Source organism: Schistocerca piceifrons, chromosome 2 (genome assembly GCF_021461385.2).
Source record: "Schistocerca piceifrons isolate TAMUIC-IGC-003096 chromosome 2, iqSchPice1.1, whole genome shotgun sequence".
Taxonomy (NCBI): domain Eukaryota; kingdom Metazoa; phylum Arthropoda; class Insecta; order Orthoptera; family Acrididae; genus Schistocerca; species Schistocerca piceifrons.
In genome coordinates, this window is record NC_060139.1 from 125386843 (window position 1) to 125410732 (window position 23890).

Genomic DNA, 23890 nt, shown 5'->3' on the forward strand with positions numbered 1-23890 from the left:
TTTTGCTATTTGGGGAGCAAAATAACTGATGATGGTCGAAGTAGAGAGGATATAAAATGTAGACTGTCAATGGCAAGGAAAGCGTTTCTGAAGAAGAGAAATTTGTTAACATCGGGTATAGATTTAAGTATCAGCAAGTCGTTTCTGAAAGTATTTGTATGGAGTGTAGCCATATATGGAAGTGAAACATGGACGATAAATAGTTTAGACAAGAAGAGAATAGAAGCTTCCGAAATGTGGTGCTACAGAGGAATGCTGAAGATTAGATGGGTAGTTCACGTAACTAATGAGGAGGTATTGAATAGGATTGGGGAGAAGAAACGTTTGTGGCACAACTTGACTAGAAGAAGGGATCGGTTGGTAGGACATGTTTTGAGGCAATAAGGGATCACCAGTTTAGTACTGGAGGGCAGCGTGGAGGGTAAAAATCGTAGAGGGAGACCAAGAGATGAATACACCAAGCAGATTCAGAAGGATGTAGGCTGCAGTAGGTACTGGGAGATGAAGAAAGTTGCACAGGATAGAGTAGCATGGAGAGCTGCATCAAACCAGTCTCAGGACTGAAGACAACAACAACAACAGCAACAACAACAACATCTTCGGAGTGACTAGGTTTAGCCGGCCTGGATGGCCGAGCGGTTCTAGGCACTACAGTCTGGAACCGCGCGACCGCTACGGTCGCAGGTTCGAATCCTTCCTCGGGCATGGACGTGTTTGATGTCCTTAGGTTAGTTAGGTTTATAGTCCTTAGAGCCGTTTTAACCATTTGACTAGGTTTATTCTAAAGCACTGTATGTGGCTTCGTGATTTTTTTTTTTTTTCTTATGTGGGAAATTGAAAATATACGGTAATAATCGTTGCGGAGATGGACTGATAACCTGTTCTCCCCTGCATCGGTTGTAGTTGTTTGTTGTCTTCAGTCTTTATGAAAGGACGCACAGTTCTGCACTTCTGAATAACATTAACATCAGTCAATTATCACAGACCATCGCCAACGACGCCGGTGAAGGAGCGTGAGTAACACTCAGCTCAGGTGGACCTATTAATGAGTCGTGGAAAGGCTGCGATGGAAAGTTCCGCAAGAAATGAAAACGCAATAGGATAGCAAAGTAATACCATGACAGCAAAGAGCTATCTGTGCGCAACAGGTTGCGAGAGGGAACTGTCGGAACTGTGAGGCACGAATGGCACTAATTTGTTTAAAACTAATTGTTCCCTGCCACGCGTTGGCGTGACTCCATCTGGTTAAATGGAAAAGAGAGAAAAGAGAAAACGCATCTCTCTAATACGTATGGGAATATGATAAACGTCATCTCCTCCTCCTCCTCCTCCTCCTCCTCCTCCCCCTCCCCCTCCCCCGCCTTCTCCTCTCCCTCTCTCTGCCCATCTCCTCCTCACCCCCCCCCCCTTTCTCCATTTCCTCCTGTCCCCTCTCCTTGTCCATCTTCTTCTTTCCTCTTTCTATGTCTATTTCCTTCCATACCTCTCTCCATCTCTTCTTCGCACTCTCGCTGACCTTGAGCCTTGTTTATTGTTACTGCAAATTCAGATTCTGTAGAACGATTAGTATTCAAATCATAAGCCATAAATACAACTTTCCTGTTTACTGATAGTGCTTCAGTAATATATTACGGGGTGGTCCATTGATAGTGACCGGGCCAAATATCTCACGAAATAAGCATCAAACGAAAAAACTACAAAGAACGAAACTCGTCTATCTTGAAGGGGGAAACCAGATGGCACTATGGTTGGCCCGCTAGATGGCGCTGCCATACGTCAAACGGATATCAACTGCGTTTCTTACATAGGAACCCCCATTTTTTATTACATATTCGTCTAGTAAGTAAAGAAATATGAATGTTTTAGTTGGACCACTTTCTTCACTTCGTAATAGATGGCGCTGTAATAGTCACAAACGTATAAGTGCATGGTATCACGTAACATTCCGCCAGTGCGGACGATATTTGCTTCGTGATACATTACCCGTGTTAAAATGGACCGTTTACCAATTGCGGAAAAGGTCAATATCATGTTGATGTATGGCTATTGTGATCAAAATGCCCAACGGGCGTGTGCTATGTATGCAGCTCGGTATCCTGGACGACATCATCCAAGTGTCCGGACCGTTCGCCGGATAGTTACGTTATTTAAGGAAATTGGAAGTGTTCAGCCACATGTGAAACGTCAACCACGACCTGCAACATATGATGATGCCCAAGTAGGTGTTTTAGCTGCAGTTGCGACTAATCCGCACATCAGTAGCAGACAAATTGCTCGAGAATCGGGCATCTCAAAAACGTCGGTATTGAGAATGCTACATCAACATCGATTGCACCCGTACCATATTTCTATGCACCAGGAATTGCATGGCGACGACTTTGAACGGCGTGTACAGTTCTGCCATTGGGCACAAGAGAAATTGCGGGACGATGACAGATATTTTGTACGCGTTCTATTTAGCGACGAAGCGTCATTCACCAACAGCGGTAACGTAAACTGGCACAATATGCACTATTGGGCAACGGAAAATCCACGATGGCTGTGACAAGTGGAATATCAGCGACCTTGGCGGGTTAATGCATGGTGCGGCATTATGGTAGGAAGGATAATTGGCACCCATTTTATCGGTGGGTATCTAAATGGTGCGATGTATGCAGATTTCCTACGTAATGTTCTATCGATGTTACTACAAGATGTTTCACTGCATGACAGAATGGCGATGTACTTTGAACATAATGGATGTCCGGGCACATAGCTCGCGTGCGGTCGAAGCAGTATTGAATAGCATATTTCGTGACAGGTGGATTGGTCGTCGAAGCACCCTACCATGGCCCGCACGTTCAGCGGATCTGACGTCCCCGGATTTTTTTCTGTGGGGAAAGTTGAACTACATTTGCTATCGTGATCCACCGACAACGCCTGACAACATACGTCAGCGCATTGTCATTGCATGTGCGAACATTACGGAAGGTGAACTACTCGCTGTTGAGAGGAATGTCATTACACGTATTGCCAAATGCATTGAGGTTGACGGACATCATTTTGAGCATTTATTGCATTAATGTGGTATTCACAGGTAATAACGCTGTAGCAGCATGCGTTCTCAGAAATGATAAGTTCACAAAGGTACATGTATCGCATTGGAACAACCGAAAAAAATGTTCAAACGTACCTACGTTCTGTATTTTAATTTAAAAAACCTATCTGTTACCGACTGTTCATCTAAAATTGTGAGCCATATATTTGTGACTACTACAGCGCCATCTATCACAAATCTAAATAAGTGGTCCAATTAAAACATTCATATTTCTTTACGTACTACACGAATATGTAATAAATAAGGGGGGTTGCTATTTTAAAAAACGCATTTGATATCCGTTTGACCTATGGCGGCGCCATCTAGCGAGCCAACCATAGCGCCATCTGGTTTCCCCCTTCAAGCTAGAAAAGTTTTTTCGTTTGACGCTTATTTCGTGAGATATTTGGCCCAGTCACAATCAATGGACCACCCTGTAAAAATGGTGAGGCACGTACGATGTAACGTCCCTTTATTTCGTGAACGGCTACACATATTGGAACGTGGTTTTCGGAAATACTAGAGCGACAAGAGCACGTATTTCTGTTCGGTTAACATTTTTAGCGCTTGATTGGCGACTCCATAGTGTCCTGTGCACTACGACCAGATAATGGGTATACTTGGAAGGAGAGACAGCATTGGTCGTATATTTTTTGTTTATTATCGCAAAATCTTCAGTGCTGTAATATAGAACTTAAATTAGTAAGCACTGGTGTCAATAAGCTTACGGCGATCACATAGACTCTAAGACACTAAGTGACCGAAAATCGATTTTGCGATAATAAACAAGAAATATACGACCAATGCTGTCTCTCCTTCCAAGTGCACCCAAAAAAAATTTTAGCGCTGGTATCAACGGAGATATTGAAGCAAGTACATTTTTTAAATGGAACTGTACTTTTTATAACTGCATTCGTTGGCTCTTGAAGAGATAATTACAGTGATACAGCATTTATTAATGTTGACGTTGAAACCTATAGTAAAAAAATTCGAGAAATGTTCTAGAATTTGAGAGCACGGTGGCCGGAATCGGCACTACCGAAGCAAACAGCCAAGCAGAGCTCTCGTGCTACGCTGTGTCATTATGTCAACACATTTGTCTGGTTACTTGTCTACACTTCAGCCCGCTCATTTCTGCTTCAATATTCGTTGCGTGCAGACCTGTATACTAATGAGAAGTTGGATATGCCACTTTTATGTGCTGAATGTAAAAGAAATGCCGTATCAACAGTACAGCTGTACAGGGCTATCCGTCCGGATCGTCAAGACGCGCCAGGCAACTGCATGAATTAGTAAGACACTAGGGCGGGTAGGTTGCTTGAACGTCAAAAAGAGGACAAGAGAGAAGACTGAACTACCAGAGAACACGAAGCAGCTCTTCTAAGACGACAAGGAATCCGCACAGTGGTACGAGACATACTGCCAAGGCTTGTGGAATGAGCCAGACGACCGTAACTCATACCTTGCATCGACAGAATTTCCATCCCTATCATTTGTCACTACGTCAGGCACTCGACGACCGCAATTTCGAACGCCGTACAGAATTTTTTTCGGTTTGCCCTTCAGCAACTGAGAGAAGACCCTGCGTCTTTCCAGGATGTTATCTTTACCGATGAAGCAACGTTTACTAACCACGCTAATGTAAATTTGCATGACAGACACTACTGGGCAGCAAAAAATCCACACTGGCTTCGTTACCAGGTGTAGAAGTATGGAGCCGGAATTTGGTTGCAATAATTACACGTCTGTTGTTCGAAACTCATAAACAATATTTTATTCAAAATAATCTCCATTGCAATTTATACATTTCGCCCACCTCTCCGGCAGGCTGTGAATGCCAAGCAAGAAAAGCAGTTCTTCTTTTGAAGCAAATCAGTCAGCAAGCCATTTTAGTACATTTTCATACGAACTGAAGCGTTGTTCAGCGAGAGCGCGTCCCAGTGATGGAAACAGATGATAATCAGACGGAGCAAAGTCTGGAGAACAAGCCGCATGCCCCAGTATTTCCCAACTTAACGTCTCGATCGTTTCCCTGACCCGTTTTGCTGTGTGATAAGGCGTTATCATGCAGCAATATGACTCTGCGTTGGCTTTTCACATATTCCGGTCATTTTTCACGTAATGCTTTATGTAAATAGATCCCACAAAACAAAGTGCATTGTCTTTTTTCCAATGCTATTTGGTCTTTTAGTGGGTATGTGTGGTTTGCTTGGATTCAACCATGATTTACAACGCTTAGGACTCTCAAAATATATCCATTTTTTATCACCTGTCACTATTCGATGGAGAAACGACTTTCTTTCGTATCTGGTGAGCGTTTAGATTTGCTTGCTGTCTTTCATTCAGTTCATGCGGAACCCATTTTCCCACTTTCTGCACCTTTCCCATAGCTTTCAGCAGAAGAGAAACGGCTTTCTGCGCCACATTCAATGGTTCCGCGAGTTCCCGTTGAGTTTGAGTATCATCTTCATCCAGTAAGGTCTGCAGTTCGTTGTCTTCGAAGTTTTTCGGTGGTTTCCCGCACTCGTCGTTTCTCATGCCAAAATCACCACCTTCGAATATTTTAACCACTCGAAACATTGTGTTTTCCGTAGAGCATATTTGCCGAAAGTTTCGACAAGCATTCGATGCGGTTCTGCAGCAGTTTCCTTCAACTAACAGAAAACCAATGCTGTCCGCAAATCGTAGTTCGTAGGCACAAAACTCGACATGTTTACTGGTTTCAAACAGATATCGATGTATGGAACTTGGGTTACTGTGTGTTGACATTCGTGATCAGCCGTTACAAAAAGCAGATAACACTGCAGACGCGATCTCAACGGACCTCACACGGACTACTAGCACCATTTACAGGGAAATTACGGTTTCTTACTTTTACGCCTGGTAGGTGCAACTTCAACGGCTGTGGAGCGTACACGTATGGTGTGGGGACATAGGAAATTACCTATGAGACCTTACTTCATCTTAGGCGTTCTAAATGGACATTCATACGGACACTTCCTGACGAAAATTCTGCTGTTTCCTCTAGAGGTGCTGCCACTGGACATTCGACAGTGAATTTACCTGCAACACGACTGTTGGACAGCTGCCTCGTCCCGTGTTGCAACGCAAATACTAAATGAAAACTTATCTGAACGTTGAATAGGACGAAATTTGTTGTCAAATGGCCTCGGAGGCCCTCCTATTTGACTCTCCATTTCTTTCTTTCTTCGGGGATTACTCAAAGATGCAGTCTATGACGAAGCTGAAACTATGCCGGACGATGTGTGTCGTCGAATGGCCAGTGTATGCTCTACTATACCATCCACCGTAATTACATCTGGTCATCTTCCTACGAACAGTGATTGCAAACGCGTCTTGAAGTCCATGGTCAACAGTTCGAACATATGCTTAAATATAGGGTAAAGTTAATTTTTTGGAAGACAAGATTCATATTATGTGATTTGGATTGTTACTACATCATTGTTAGTAATTTTTTTTATTTCATTTACGTGTGTACGAAATTTCACTGCGGAGTCAAATAAGTCGACAGTATGTGTTACACGTAGCTGGTAACACTGCCATTACGTGCTTACGTTCAGCATGAAACGACATTCCGTTAACAAGAATATTTGTTTCGCGATGCACAGGTGGTCACCGAAGTATTTTTATTAAAATGTTTAGTTCAACGAATGTATCCGATGTGTTACGATTTTGAGCAGTGTAGGTAGAGAGAGTTGTCAGACATCACGTATTTTGTCTCTCAGAAGCACATAGCGACATACAGGAAAATACAGGTCAAATCTTCCTTCGGACATTTAGATATCTGATACAGTAATTGCTTTTTGCAGAACAGAAGGTCTCTTTATTTTTTAAGAATGAACAGTTGATTTCTCTGTTAGAGCTCACGTAAATCTGGGAAGATAAACAAATGCAAAATAGTTTTACTAAGCCCTTTAAGATAGGCCAGTGTTCGACCCACAAAATGCCGTTCCCAACCACTCTAGGACATTTCCAGAATTTTTTAAAGACAGGTTTTAACGTCAGCGTTGACAAACGGTATATCACTGTAATTGTCTTCTCAAGATCTATCGAATGCAGTTACAAAAAGCATACGGTTCAATTAAAAAAACTTATTTCAATATCTCAGTTGACTACAGCGCTAAAAACGTTAACAAAAACATACTTGCCCTCGACACTAACGTCTACTGAAAAGTGCGTTTCGATATGTGTAACAGTTTACGAAACAAAAGGGGTGTTAAGTCTTACGTGACTCACCTTCTATTATCTTATGTCCGTACGAATGTTCTTTAGAGTATTGTGTAAAAAATTTGAATTTACTCTGTCATAAACTTTGAAAGATTTTTGGTTATACCTTTTCCCCTTTATATATTACTTTATTTATATATTATCCACATTTTTCTTAAAAAAAGTGGTATATAAAAACAAGCGCGTATTCTAATGCTTCGTGGTGCAAAAATTTCAAAGCAATCGGTGAAGAAAATTCGAAGATACAAGATTTTGAACAAACGAACATTTAAAATTTTACTTATATTGATCACTGAAATTTTAACATTAAGAAGAAAAGCAGAATAGTAAAACTGAATAGTTTTCTCGTTGCTATCCAAAAGCGAGGTGAGTGAAGAAAACACGCTTCTCTGTTGGTGAATCATACCCCACTAAAATTTTTACTGTGTCAATCGTGGAACCTATAATTTACTTAATATGTACGATTCTGTAGCTGTGTTGTTTCAACAGTTGTGTGAGATGTCACTCACCTGATCCGCAGCGACCACTGTCGCTTCACGAACAAAAGTCCTTACAAAATGTTTTACATTGGCGCCATACCGCTGAGCATTTGTATGTGTAAAGTCTGGTTCACACACGCAACTACTGAGGCGCCACAGCTTGTGGATTTCAGAAATGGCATCGGGAACTACAATTTACTCACGAAGCCACAGATTCTACATTGTTTCACACCTATCAATATGGCGTCAGTTGAAATCAAATGGGCGGGTGTGAATTTGATAGCGCAGGTTATGGCAATAGCACTGTGACAAGATTAAATACAATACCAAATGTTGGATCCGGAAAAATTTAGCACAAGGGTAAATCAGGGGCCGCGAACATATTTATGAAAGAAATAATACTCGAAGACGAAAATGCCATCTGCAGTGGCAAACTAACCAATAACTGGTATATAAATATCATCAAGCCATTCTTCGAAGATTTTAGGATCTTATTGTGTTCGTCGAGATAAGCATCACACTTGGGACCTATTTTCTGCATACAATCCACAATTTACACAATGCATGGTCTTTCAAATCACACCTGCCAGATTAGCCGAGAGTGCTAATGCGCTGCTTCCTTGACTCTGGTAGGCGCGCCGGCCCCGGATCGAATCCGCCCGCCGGATTAACGACGAGGGCCGATGTGCCGGCCAGCCTGAATGCCGTTTTTAGGCGGTTTTCCACATCCCTGTTGGTGAATACCGGGCTGGTCCCCACGTCCCACCTCAGTTTCACGATTCACAGACATTTGAAACACATCCACACTTCTCCATGATTTCCACTAGACGCAGACAGACGGGGTACTCTGATTCCATCCTGGGGGGTACGGGGTGGCGGTAGGAAGGGCATCCGGCCACCCCTTCAAATTGACATGCCAAATCCCATTTCACCACGTCAATCCCGCGCACAATGCGGGACAAAGGCGCAAGCGATAGATAGATAGATAGATATAATAGAATGGTCTTTCAAATCACGAGGTTTATGCACCTAACAGTTTTGTTTACGTATATTAAGTTTGTGCGCGTTGATGCTGAAAACCAGACATCAGTTGTTGTTCTTCAGTTCCAGAAGCTACGAAACTGTACCCCTGTTGACCGCTGTTTACAATTTTTTCAGTAATAAAATGAAAGCACACTGAAGTCTAATGGAGCACAACAGCAATTAGTCCACGATAAATCCGACAGAAGCTAAACTTTTGTTGCTTAAGAATAGTTGCGTCTCTTAAGTACTCACACTAAAAACTGGGATTTCACACATGCAACTGAAGTATGCTACTGGCTGTGGCGACACTCGTTGCTTGTGTAAACCCGGCTTAAACGAAGGTCAAGAGCGCGGGGGACCCATCTCGGCAGGTCTCTAGCGGAGTGTGTTACTCAGACAGCGCATCAGCGAGTCTCAGCTGGCGTGCGCGCCTGTCAGAGAGCTGATTTACGCTGTTTATTGTTCTTGGCACCGCGTGCATAAATTACTGCCTCTCTCTCTCCCTGACAATGGGACTTTCAACAAACAGTCCGTGCTTCGGGGGGCGGGTGTTGCGAGTGTCAACACTGTGGCTCCCTTATCACGCCAAGCCAGTGCCACAGTCCTTCGTTGAACTTACGGTCACAACAACCAAAGTGAATTACGAAAAACACTTGGACGTGAATTGCCTCTCGTGTGTGTCCATGTTTTCCAGTAGTACGCACATCATTGACAATAATTTGGGACATACGAGGGTCACTCCAAAAGAAATGCACACTATTTTTGTAAAAATACAGTTTTCATTCTGGATGTGTGAAAGTTTTACAGTGTGTAGGTGCATCCTTCCCACTTGTTTTCCAACTTAGTTCAACCTGCTCCCGTGAGTGGCGCCGTCACAGCATGTCTTCCAGATGGCTGCTACACTTGACGTTCGTCAGAAGCAACGTGCAGTGACAGAATTCCTGTGCTGTGAAAACGAGACAGTGGGAAACATCCACAAGAGGTTGAAAAACGTGTATGGAAATGCTGCTGTCGATCGCAGTGCAGTTAGTCAGTGGGCAAGCAGGTTACGTGATGAAAGAGGGCACGGCAATATTGAGGATTGTCCTCGCAGCGGCAGGCCTCGTACCACACACACACACTCCAGAAAATGTGCAGAGAGTTAACGAATTGGTGACTGCTGACAAACGCATCACAGTGAACGAATTGTCACGCTACGTTGGGATAGGGGAAGGAAGTGTTTGCAGAATACTGAAAGTGTTGGCGTTAAAAAAGGTTTGTGCCAGGTGGGTTCCCAGGATGCTAACAGTGGCTCACAAAGAAATTTTTGGAACAGTACGAGAATGGTGGAGATAAATTTCTTGGAACAATAATAACAGCTGATGGAACATGGCTCCATTTTTCACCAGAGACGAAGAGGCAATCAATGGAATGTCATCATGCAGATTCACCCAAGGAAAAAAAAAAAAAATTCAAAACCACACCTTGTGCTGCAAAAGTTATGGCTACGGTGTTTTTCGATTCCGAATGACTCTTGGTTGTGGACATCGTACCAAGTGGAACCACCATAAATTCTGATGCATATGTGACGACACTGAAGACACTTCAAGCTTGACTGAGTCGTGTTCCACCACATCGGCAAAAGCAGGATGTTTTGCTGTTGCACGACAATGCACAGCCACATGTCAGTCAAAAAACCATGTAAGCGATCACAAAACTCGGATGGACAACACTGAAACACCCGCGTTACAGTCCTGACGTGGCTCCATGTGATTATCATCTCTTTGTGAAACTGAAAGACACTCTTCGTGGAACAAGGTATGAAGATGATCACTCTCTTGTGCACGCTGACAAACAGTGGCTCCAACAGGTTTTACCGTGCGGGCATACAGGCGCTGGTTCCAAGATGGCGTAAGGCAGTTGAGAGGGATGGAAATTATGAGGAGAAATGAAGATATTTTTCCTAAAGCATATATCTACATGCTGTAAAACTTTCAAACATGTAGAATAAAAGATGAATTTAAAAAAATAGTGTGCATTTCTTTTGGAGTGACACTCGTATTTGTGTGTCTGTCATACACGGAAACTGCAACAACCTGGAACACGTTTCGTGAAACCATACGTGTGGATTCCATAACCTGAGTCTTCCAGGTTGGTGACAATGAAATTAAGATATTATAATTAGTAACCTATGTGAAAGTACAACACAAAAAAATAGAGAATCATTAATTATGAGCTGCTTGTACTTTTCAATCTTCCTTCGCAATTTTTTCTTGATAGTGAAATAGAATTACTACCTAAGTAACATTATCTGGCAATAGTTCCTTAAATTCTTCAGTTTTTTGTCATTGTTTTATTGATACTAAACGGAAAATTGCAGCTTTAAAATTCCTTTTGTTACGGACGTGGAACTCTGTGTGCGTTTCTTACTTCCCTTTCATGTGTTCGTTCTGTTTGCTTCTGATACCTGTAAATTATGCGCCTTTATATCATTATTGGTAATAATAATAATAATAATAATAATAATAATAATAATAATAATAATAATAATAATAATATAATAATATAATTATAATAATGATTTGTATGCGATTATACATAATGTATAAATGGAATAGGTATATGGATGATTTTCCTATCACCAGGAGATTGTCTTCCAGTTACGTGGCATTTGACTATCTTTACCTAAATTGCACAGACTAAATCAGAGATTCTTGTCTCAAGAAAGCCCCATATCTTCTTGTACATGTGAGATGGCACTTTTTCCTTGTGACTTCGGTGCTCGCCGTCGATCAAAGATGAACTATAGCCTCCCTTCGTGAACTTGTGTGGAGGGGAGAAATTACGGTCGTGAATCATGTTTCTTCTCTGTATGTTCTTGTCTTATGTTGTTCAAGTGAACGGAATCTGCTAACTAGATCGGTAGTTACTTAAGTGATTGTGGAAAACATCCTAATATCTTACACAGACCGGACAGTGAAAACTCAAACTCAGCAAACGCATTCGATCCAAATGTATCTCGTTTCGCTGTTACACTCTGACTGCGCTCTGTCACCAGTTACTCCTCTCCTGAGTCCACTATTGTGTTGCAGAGTAGACGCAGTACACAAGAACATTAACAAGGATTGCGATGACATACCGTATTTACAGCAAGATAAGCGCGAGAGCTGAGTTTCTCAGTCTGACGCAAGTGTTCTTTAGGTGCCACACGACAGGGTGCAGATTGAAAGAGAATGAGCATTAATGCTGTTTTGTGCTAGAGCCTAAGAGCTTCTGCAAATAAACACTGGCACGTGACTAAGCTTGGATTGCTCCCAAGTCTTTTCGTTAGATGGGAGCTTTGTTAACATTACCTATCGTGCGCTGAACTAGATGAAAGTTACTAAACATGATTTTATAAAAGCTCCATCCACTAATTAATTCAGACAACTTAAACTGCTTATTTGATACGTCACCGTCAAATGCTACAGGCTTCACGCCCGACGGAAAGACGACACGACGTCAGTTGGCTTAGCCCAGTACCGAACGGTGACTGTGAGGTTATGAGACACCGTTCGTGATACAAAAAGTTGGAGTATAGAGCCAGAATTAAGGAACAACAACGTTAACGTTTGTTAATAGTCAGTCCAAATTTCGTAACGGATGTTCTTGATCAGTTGTGTATGATGAGTTGCTAAGAACTGAAACAACATTTAAAACGGTCGACGTTTATTTGCTAACGAAAGTAATTATAGACATACAAACACGGAAATCGATATTTATAGGGGAATACAAAGCGCCTGTTTATCTTATCCGTTGTTTCTTTCCCTGCGTAGCAAATGTTATAAACAACTGTATTTTTTTTCCTTTCACAGAGGTTACTTTTCACTTAATGAAAGGTTACTTATGTTCTTGCTTATACACAGCGTAGGTGTCAGCACTGTTCAGTTGTAAATAAGTCATATTTCGCTTTGTTATCTGGACTTTTTTGTGGAAGTGCACTCTGTGTAAAATAAAATCCAAGGCGCCATGGAGTATTAGAGATGTTCCACGAAAACAAAGCAAAACAAAATAATGGCTTAGAAGACCCAAAAGCACGAAATCCACTATTAGACCAAGAGTGAACACAGCGAAAAACGCCAACTTTCAGTGGTACGAGACGACGACATAGTTCCCCACTTCCTTCAACGTCACCAACTCATATCAACAGGCGCGACACACACTGCTGTGAAAATTGTTACCATTTGACAGATGGAACGACATCAGCGCCTGTTTTCAATTGTTTCTCTACTTAATTACGGAAATATTTACCATATTTTTGCGCCCCAAGCGTTTGTAAATTATTGAGAGACGCGAGTGATCGTGAAATACATCTAAAAACAGCCGAATCTTCCTGACTCATTACCATAAGCTGCAACTTATTCCTGAAGAAATACTTTCGAATATGTTTTAAAATCAACAGAATATAAATACATGTTTCATCCTTGAAAAGCATGTTCTTCTGTTTTCTGTTCCTATTATGGTAGGCACTTCCTTTGATATGCAACAGTTTTGTGTGGAGCCTAATGATTCGCACTTCCTTACATTTCACTCGACTTTCCAATACACGAACATATTTTTTATTTGTAACTACTTGTATTTCAAAATCGAATGTGTTGAGGATTATTGCCATTTTCGGCACTGGCGTATCAAGGACACTGGATCTTGTTGTTCTATGTGGGGATCAGTTTGCTTCCTTTTGACGTTTTATGATCACGTCTGTGTAGTTTTCCCTTCAGCTACATTTGTGGTAGCTTCTTTGGTACGTTTAATAATGCAGGTTCTGCATTCCATACAAGTTTCCTACATTGCACATTTACTGATTTGTTTGGAAGTATAGTAAACAGCACTCCACTTTGCTGAGTAGGTACATACTACTTTCTGCAAAAGGTCATGTGTTTACTTGATTCCTAGCCAATTTTTTAATTCTAAAGAGAAAGCGACATTCTTCATTAAATATCTGTAGGTTACAAGGGAACCATAAATGAACTGTTCTGTAATGTACCGTTTCATACCTCCCAGGGTCCTCAGGTAATTAAAGCAAGACAAATGTAATGTCACCTTTTGATTACTGTCGAGTTACGGCACTACAAACGCTCCTCATTGTACAAACTGTTAAAAATCCTTATAAATAATACTATTGGCGCGCATCCGATATCGTATTCGGAAGTATAGCTTATTGACCGCTTGAAGTACTACTGTTACAAAGCATAACATAAATTAGCACCAGTGTCGTGACTGTGTGTGTTAGTGTGGTGAAGTCTCGTCCCGTTCCGTTCAGGTTTGTGCCGTTGGCGGTCTGTGTGAATGCCGCCATTTGAAATGTTCTGTGGAATGTTTTGATTTTCCGTTCCGTCACGTTCCTTCACTCTTCAGTCCCCATCATACAAAGTTGTGTAACTATGAAGTCCGTAATATTCTTGGATCTAACCTTCAGACGCAGACATTAAGGGGACATTGTACACCTTCCCTGTCTGTTTGTCCATGTATTCTAGTTCATCCTCCTACTACTACTAATATCATCACTTCTTCCTCTTCCTTCTCCACTGCTACACCACCCCCCTCCTCGTCCATCTCCACAACGGTGGAAGGCAGTGATTTTGCATATAGCTCCCAGAGTCTAGGCATCAGCAGTAGCATTGGTTATGTGCGCTGGATTACCGTGGAAAATCGGTAATACACAAGGTAACAGGTTGTAACACATTGCCTTGTGAGAGCAACCGTAAATTAAGGGCGATGCGAAAGACTGCCGTAGTTACTGATGGACTTTTCGCATCAATGAGACGAGCCAAGGCATTAATTGGAGTTGGTCATAATTGGTTTCAGTCTTCTGTGAGTGACTGGATTGGATTCATTGTCAGGGTCCCTCAAATCGCCAGGGGACCTCAAAACGTTAGTTTGGTAAATGAAAGTAAAATAGAGCTACAATTAGAAGAAAAGAATGCAGGCCCAGAGGGATTTCACGTGACAGAGAGAAAGAAGAATAAAGTTTTGGCTTCAATGCTGATGGTTGGAAATGTTGAAATATCCAGAGTTTCTCTGGTCCGAATTTTGGCGGGAGTCGAATGTGGGTTTTTCCAACCACAGTGAAACTGTGTTAGGGATTCCTGAGGGGGGCGTAGCCTAGAGCGCTTCGACAGTTCTTTCTGTTATGAATGTAATAGTCGCGGTCTAGGACGAACGAAGATCCAAGTACGTAGAGGACGAAATGTGGAAAGTTCATTGGGAGAGGCGTGATTGTGTTTATCCTAACAGCATGAACCTTTCAAACGGTAGAGCTGAGAACGCACTTCATTCCAAGATGGAGAGGGCTAGGGTCTGAAAGAAAGTTCATTCACTTTAATGCAGCCTCACAAATTCCCGTCTCCTTCCATTAGGCCCCGAAGCCTTAGCTGTGATACGACGGTTCACTTCCATAACTTTTAACTTACTGGCTTCAAGGTAATTATGCAGGAAACCAGTAAGCTACAAACTGGAGACGGCGTTTTACTCTCTTCCTGTTCTTTGATATGTAGAATTTTCCATCAGTAGCTGTATCACAGAGTTCTTATTAGTGAAGTATGTGTTGTAAATAATTACACAGTGATAAGCGAAGTTGGCGAAAATTTGAAAGCAATATCGCAAGTACGGATGTTTAAGAGGTTTATCTAGAGCACTAATTACTGTTTCTTTCAGATATTTCGTGACTTAAACCATCTAGATCGCCTAATAAATTTCTTTACCACGGCTGTTCGGCTACTGCAACCGTATACTGAAAAGTCGAAAGCAAGGTTCAGCGTCGGTATCAAAACCTATACTTAATAGGGTATCAACTAAATTGTTAGTTGACGCGCTGATCAGGCAAATGACTGACAGTGAACCTTGGTTTCTAATTTCTTTGGTATCTGATGGCGACAGCCGCGTAAACGGCATACTAAACAAATTTAATAGACGATCTGTTCACAATGATCGCGAGCTCCAGCAGAAAATATATTCCTTTATTAATAAGTACCTTTCACAAATGGTATGGACTCGCATTCGGGAGGACGACGGTTCAATCCCGTCTCCGGCCATCCTGATTTAGGTTTTCCGTGATTTCCCTAAATCGTTTCAGGCAAATGCCGGGATGGTTCCTTTGACAGGGCACGGCCGATTTCCTTCCCAATCCTTCCCTAACCCGAGCTTGCGCTCCGTCTCTAATGACCTCGTTGTCGACGGGACGTTAAACACTAACCACCACCACCACCACAAATGGTACCGTCATCACGTATCATTCCGAACTCTCCACGCGACAGAAAAGAACATTTCAATTTAGTTTTTTTCCGTGTAGCTTTATATAGATCATGAAGGGTTTCGTTGCACTGTTGGGCACTGATGATGACTTCAGGTTACTCAAACATTAGCGAACATTGAACAATGCCATTACCATAACCCTTTCGAGGGACTGATGTAGTTGGAGAGCCTTTGGCTTCGGGAAAGCCGTCATGCTTCTATTTCGTGCTGGAAGTAATTTCTTCCGCCTTTCTGTGACACGACGTTTCACCGCCTACTACTGCACTGCTTCACGTACAACAAACTACTCTGCATTCCTTCTCCTGATTAGACAGAAAACAGGGTATCATTGATAATAAACTTTCCGCCACTTTATGGAGACGATATGATGACAATAGTTACTCTCCATTGTTAACGTGAACAAGTTACGAATGTTTCGTCGACGGTTTGCCCGATGTCGACACCCGCTATCTATTGGCGACGACTCTTAAGGGCTTGCCAGGATCCGCTGTTCACTCATCGCCGCTGCGGAACTTTCCTCATAGTTTTCTGCACACAAAGATTTCCATAAAAAAATAACGGCTCTTCTATGTGTGTCAAACAACTCGGTTTCGTTAGTCTCTGAAAACTGATCAACGCTAGATGTTTCTTTATGAACGGCTCTTACATTGCTTCAGCCATAACACACCAATTCTACAGACAGTAGAACCACACTAAAAAAAGTTGGACCACTGCAAACCTTCGCCTTGACACATACAATGTGGTCAGAAACGGATGATAAGCTTGTAAGGGTGTTGCAGAGTACGTCATCTTGAGAAATAATCCGTAAGAAAAAATGTCGATTCGTTGCGCCGTTTCTCGCTCTACTGGTGTTCACGTTAGTCAGGATCCCATGTCTGCCATGCTAATATAGAATTGATTGGATCAAGAAAACCATACTCAGCGTCACGTAGGATCTCAACGACCGCACATGACTGGCACTCAAGAGGACATACACATTGTTGACTTGGCCTTTCAGAATCATATAGTCATGTCACGTACCTTGAATCACAAAATGGGCTCCTTTGCGACAAGAAAAGTACCCACACAGATAGACTGACGACGTCTGAAACATCCCAGACTATCAGCGAAGCGACCATTACTGCTTTTTTGCTCCCTTTGATACGAGAGTAGAAGGGCCCACTGCTCCTGACAGCATAACACTGGAGGAAGGATGACACCACATAGTATTCTCAGACAATTCCTGGTTATGTATTGAGCATCTGGATGGATGGGATTGGATAGCTGGGTGGGACTGTTTGGGGGGGGGGGGGGACTGTTTGGGGGGGGACTGTTGGGTGGGGGGCTGTATAGTATGAGGAAAAAGTATGTTACCAGATTGCATTTGCCATTGTCATATGAGCTAAGCACTTTGTGTTGTGTACCCAATGGCAACCCATAATCACACAATCATTTCTAGTTCACATGCCAGTATTTGGGCAGCAGCTGTGCACTGCCTTCAAAGTCTCTGTGACGTTACCCTTCAGTAAGGTAATGCAGGACAGCATGTTGTCCATGCTGTTCTCGCATATCTCGATACTCCACTGTTGGCTTGGTCAGCATGTTCTCCAGCTCTCGACCACTGACATCTAGTCATGGGTCTACGAAAGACTGGCATGACACTACTCACCAACTACCACAGTTGATGAACTCTGGCACTGAGTATAAGCAACATGGAATGACATAATCGTATCTATCATCCAAGATCAGTTCGAATCGATGCCCAGCTGCATTAGAACCATTTTCCTGCTGGATGTGGAAGCTCATTTTGCACCCAGTGTATGTCAAAATCGTAAATTTGGACAACTATATTGTACACACACAGTAAGTTAAGTTTCGCTGCTTGCTTAGGTTCATGTTGTAGCTACTTTAATGGGCAGCAGTGTAGAACAGACATTATATTAGAGAGTGGATGAAGTTGGTTGACGGATGTACTGCCAAGTGAACCTGACAGGAGGTCATGGGTTGGACATTTGCCTCCAGGGCGTGACACTGCACATCTCGGCATCCAAGATCAAGTTCCTGGAAGTGGCGGAGGAGCTGGAGCTGCGGAAGCGCGACTCGGCGGGCCTGATGCGCGAGTTCCTGGTGAGCCAGCTGGAGGACTTCCTGGTGGACGGCATGCACGTCGACGACTTGCTCACCACGGCCGACCGGCAGGCCATCGTGCGCCACGAACTCGAGAACATCCGTGCCCTGCCCGGCGACTCTTGTGTGCCCGGCTACCCGCAGCACCGCCTCTATGAGGGGCAGTCCATAGGTCAGTACATCACAGCTACTGTCAAGGGCGTGGCAGTTACCCTTGTCTGTTAGCCAACAACCTGATGCTTTCCACGTGAGTGACGGCCGTGTGCTTTGCGTTCAGTCCAGGTGTGCTTGCACTGGGGGATCCTGGAGAGGCTATACCCACTACACGACCACGAGGAGCTGGACAGACTGGGCAAGCAGTGGTACCGCTCCATCTTCCAGCAGCAGCCGTTTGGTGAGTACTCGCCACCTACCTAATGTTCATATCTGCTGAAAAGGCAGTATAGCTCAAGCAGAAGCGTTCAGTTGCATTCGAAAATAAAAAATTTATTGAAACTTCCTGGCAGATTAAAACTGTGTGCCGGACCGAGACTCGAACTCGGGACCTTTGCCTTTCGCGGGCAAGTGCTCTACCAACTGAGCTACCCAAGCACGACTCACGCCCCGTCCTCACAGCTTTACTTCTGCCAGTTCCTCGTCTCCTACCTTCTCATTCTGGAAACATCCCCCAGGCTCCGCAATATCCTTTCTTTCAGGAATGCTAGTTCTGCAAGGTTCGCAGGAGAGCTTCTGTAAAGTTTGGAAGGTAGGAGACGAGGTACCGGCAGTAGTAAAGCTGTGAGGATGGGGCGTGAGTAGTGCTTGGGTAGCTCAGTTGGTAGAGCACTTGCCCGTGAAAGGCAAAGGTCCCGAGTTCGAGTCTCGGTCCGGCACACAGTTTTAATCTGCCAGGTAGTTTCATATCAGCGCACACTCCGCTGCAGAGTGAAAATCTCATTCTGAAAAAATTTATTCTCTCACTCACTCTCTCTAGTTTATTCTGTCCCAAGTCCGATGGGATCCTCTGTTTTTCATGATTCAGCAAATTTGTTCATATTTTAACTTGGGCTAACTGGCGACTGTAATGATAGGAACGGTATTCAGCCCAAGGGATCGAAGTCGCGTGCTCCATTTGTCTGTAGATAGTGCAAACTTAGTTCTGTGTCTAATCGTATTTTAACTGTTAGCAGTCGCATTTGCTGAGGAGGAGATTGAGAGCGAGCCAAGCATTTACCTGAACGAAGTGGAGATCTGCAGAAAGGCCACACTCGTGCTGACTGGTATACCAGAAGAACAGTGGGTTTTGTCACACATTCATTTATTAAGCACGAATGCATGGCAGAGGTGGTGGCAGACTCTGCGAGAAAGCCGATGCGAATCACGGTGTGGTTTACTGTTAAGGTTCCTAGTGTACGTTCCCAGAAGTGTCAGTCAGTATACAACTTCATCCTGCGTATATCTCTCAGAAGGTCTCCCAAGGTACAATTATCGATATTCGAGGCTTAGCTACGGACACACGATTCGGGTGAGGAACAGGAAATGGGAAAGTGATAGCGGTAGAGAAAGTATCCTCCGCCACAGTTCATAAGGGGATTGCGGGGAATGTATGTATCAGTGTCATCCAGAAATGGTAACCCTGTTTCTATTAAAAAAAAGAACATAGTTACGTGAAAATCTTTACTGGCAGCAGATTAGCATTGTTATATTTCGACATAATACCACTAGCGTATTGTGGAATTAAGTTTTGTGTTCCTATATCGAAGTCTGCCGCCTGGGAATTAAACGAGCGTGTGACAGTAGTCTTACGCTGTTAGACATTATGAAAATGCTGACTGGAAGATACGAATTTCAACGTGTAAGAAAAGTTAGAAATCACTGGGAGGAAGATCAGGACTGTGCATCCGAAGTGCTTCAGAATAGGGGTGTGTGCCGAGCCATACGTGGGCTGGCATTGTCATAGACCAGCAGAATACCTGCATTGAGAATTCCACGGCTCTTGTTTTCAAAGGTCCTATGTAATTTCTGTAGTGTTTCACCCCTGAACAGGAGGCCAATGAGCAAAATGTTCATGTCCCAACGCTGTGCAAGTCAATTTCCGTGCCGACACTATCTGTATGAATTTGGTCCTACGTGAGTATACACTGTGACGCCAGTGCATCGATTACGGCTTCGTTACCATGAAGAACCCTCCTTTCATCCCTTTGACAGTCCAGTCGAAGAACTCGTCGCCGTCATAATGTTACTGCTGTAGAAGTGTCGAAATTGCTTCTAAGCTATTCAGTTTGCGTTCGGTTGTCAGGTTTTTCGGCAGCCACCTGGCATACACTTACTTCAAAAGCAGGCGCTCAGTGATATTTCATGCAACGGCTTCCCAGTTAGATGCCGTATTTCTTGACTTCCGCAAGGCATTTGATACAGTTCCCCACAGTCGTTTAATGAACAAAGTAAGAGCATATGGACTATCAGACCAATTGTGTGATTGGATTGAAGAGTTCCTAGATAACAGAACGCAGCAATGGAGAGAAGTCTTCCGAAGTAAGAGTGATTTCAGGTGCGCCGCAGGGGAGTGTCGTAGGACCGTTGCTATTCACAATATATATATATGACCTTGTGGATTAACATCGGAAGTTCACTGAGGCTTTTTGCAGATGATGCTGTAATATATCAAGAGGTTGTAACAATGGAAAATTGTACTGAAATGCAGGAGGATCTGCAACGAATTGACGCATGGTGTAGGTAATGGCAACTGAATCTCAACGTAAAAAAGTGTAATGTGCTGCGAATACATAGAAAGAAAGATCCTTTATCATTTAGCTACAATATAGCAGGTCAGCAACTGGAAGCAGTTAATTCCATGCATTATCTGGGAATAGGCATTAAGAGTGATTTAAAATGGAATGACCATATAAAATTAATCGTCGGTAAAGCAGATGCCAGACTGAGATTCATTGGAAGAGTCCTAAGGAAATGCAGTCCGAAAACAAAGGAAGTAGGTTACAGTACACTTGTTCGCCCACCGCTTGAATACTGCTCAGCAGTGTGGGATCCGTACCAGATAAGGTTGATAGAACGGATAGAGAAGATCCAACGGAGAGCAGCGCGCTTCGTTACAGGATCATTTAGTAATCGCGAAAGTGTTACGGAGATGACAGATAAACTCCAGTGGAAGACTCTGCAAGAGAGACGCTCAGTAGCTCGGTACGGGCCTTTGTTGAAGTTTCGAGAACATACCTTCACCGAAGAGTCATGCAATATATTGATGCCTCCTCTCGTGAAGAGACCATGAGGATAAAATCAGAGAGATTAGAGCCCACACAGAGGCATGCCGGCAATCTTTCCTTCCACAAACAATACGAGAGTGGAATAGAAGGGAGAACCGTTAGAGGTACTCAAGGTACCATCCGCCACACACCATCAGGTGGCTTGCGGAGTATGGATGTAGATAGTTCGCAATATCCGCTGAGATCCATAATGCGATGCTGCAACAAGTTTCATGAAGTCTTCATCGATGACGGGTGGTCGTTCTTGGCCCACTTCAGTATGGACACTTAGACGGCCTTAGGAAAATTCTCTGCACCAGCGACTCACCTTATGTTTGTTTGCTCATGACTTTCGGGCCATGCACGTGACAAAGCTGACGAACTTCGGTGTTACGTTTTATGCATTATGAAACTTTATCACAGACCGAATATCGCATTCGACGGGAGAAAGAGTGAGAGCCGCCAATTTCTGCCCCTGTTGCAGCGCTACTGGGAACGCTAGAAACTTGTCGGGCCGCCACACGATCATTACGCCACAGCTCTGCCGCGCAGGCGCTATATTTCCGGCTAAACACATTTACTTAAAAAAATCGGGAAACTTCAGTTCTGAACAATCCTCGTAGATGTTGCGCCTTCCATAAGCGCAGTGTTTGTTCACGTGAATGAGCGGTGGGGGCAGAGACATTGTTCGGCTCTGCCGTAAATGGTGAGGACGCATCCAGCGGCAGCGACGCGCTCCAGCTTCTCCGGGTCACTGCCACTACTCAGACAACTGTCCTGGCAGTCTACCAGATTCCGCCGGTAATATTAGCGGCACTAAATCCCGCCGAAAGCTGGCACCGAGAGAGTCGCGTGTAGCCGAGTAGCTTCTGCAGTCCAGTGTGTCTGACGCATCCAATTAGCTAGAATTTGCTGGCGTCCGACCGCGTCACGTCCTAAGTTCTCTTCGATATTTCGGCAGACAGACTCGTTACCATCTTCACGTAGTTCGTGATGGCTACTAACGTACTCTGGTCCTGTAGCTGTCTGTGCAGCCGCCGCTGTAGGTTCTAGGGGTGGCACCCGCTATCGCCGCCGGGTGCTATCACTGTACTCTACGGGGCTCGCAGTGCCCACCAACGCCTGCATGGACAGTTACAAGAGCGGAGTGACGGATGAGGTAACGGTCAATGTATGTAGGACACAGAACCGAGCCGAGCAGAACAGCAGTCATGAAGAACAACCTGAAGATGGCAACGAATGTGTTTGCCGAAATATCATAGAGAACTTACCAAGTTACCCAGGTGGATACTTGAGAATTTCAAAAGTCAGAAATACGCCGAGAGAGCTTTTCTTCGTTGTGCTTCGCAAATGTTCTGGAAAATGTCTGGCTTCAAGACGAGTCGAAATTGGTTTTAGAGATTGGCCTCCAGTTGATGATCGTTGGTATGGAGAGGGTGCGGTCGGCTGTTTCCCGAGACTTATCAACAACTCCAGTTTGCTTTTTTCGTCGCTGCATTATTTACACAGAACGTGCATTGAAACACAGAACATGCTATGAAACGCGAAAGATTTTCAGTTTGGTAGCTTTGCAACTGTGAATCGCTCCTATGCACGTCTCCCATAATCTTGTCGTAATCCGTGACAACACTTCGCTTTCGCACGATGCCATTATTTGAGTATACTTCTTGTAATGTATTGTCATGGGACGTGCTGACCATTACAACGTCTCTCACGTACAGTCATCAACATGTGCTTGTTTCTGTAACCAGATACGCATTCAAGCTGCTTAAATGTGTAGTACTGCACAGGAGGAAGAAACATTGACGCATTCGGTCTTCGCTGTGTGATTCCTCACATATCAGCAATACGAAAATGTCTGTCACATTTCATCCTGCGCATATTTCCGACAGTAAATGAACGTTAAAGACTGGCAATCTGGCAACACTGTAATCACATGTACAGTTACTATTTCTGTCAACAGAGCGTCATAGTACTGTGCAGTTGTTGCAGTGGATAGCGTTTTGGGTTAGCATACAGGAGGTCAAGGATTCGACTCTGCGGCGAGGCGTATTTGTTTTTATTAGCTAAATATAATCTGCGTGATACGGTATCTGATGTCTTCATAGTCATACAGCGATTACAGTGGGTCGTCTATGTACTACAAACATAGAAATGGGAGTACAATCGTTTTCACTGGTCATCATTTAAAGAAGCCTTCTCCACGTCGTGGACGTGAATTGTTTCTCACCATAGCATGTACTAAATTCCAAACCTCTTTCCTGTCTACCTCCCCCAATAGACCCATCGATTAGTACCAATTATTATTCTTGCCACGTTCAGGTCCATTACATTTCGTTGTGGCGTTACGTCACCAGTAGGGCTAGAAACGTCCTTTGCAAATGATTTCCAAAAATGTACTATGTAAGTGTCGGATTAAGAAACGTTATATGCTACAGTATTATGTGGCA

The 23890-nt window shown here is 43.5% G+C and overlaps 1 protein-coding gene and 1 non-coding gene across 4 annotated transcripts in view; both read left to right on the plus strand.

Moving 5' to 3' along the window:
- The window catches only part of LOC124777475 (anoctamin-10), a 306085-nt gene that overhangs the window by 146737 nt on the left and 135458 nt on the right, over positions 1 to 23890 (plus strand). For all 3 annotated transcript variants that reach the window (XM_047252902.1, XM_047252903.1, XM_047252904.1), the window contains 2 exons: positions 18097 to 18373; positions 18479 to 18595. In XM_047252902.1, coding sequence (XP_047108858.1) covers positions 18097 to 18373; positions 18479 to 18595 — 394 coding nt within the window. The remainder of the gene's footprint in view (positions 1 to 18096; positions 18374 to 18478; positions 18596 to 23890) is intronic.
- Trnas-uga lies at positions 19000 to 19074 on the plus strand. Its single transcript has one exon. It is a non-coding gene; the product is annotated as a tRNA-Ser (tRNA).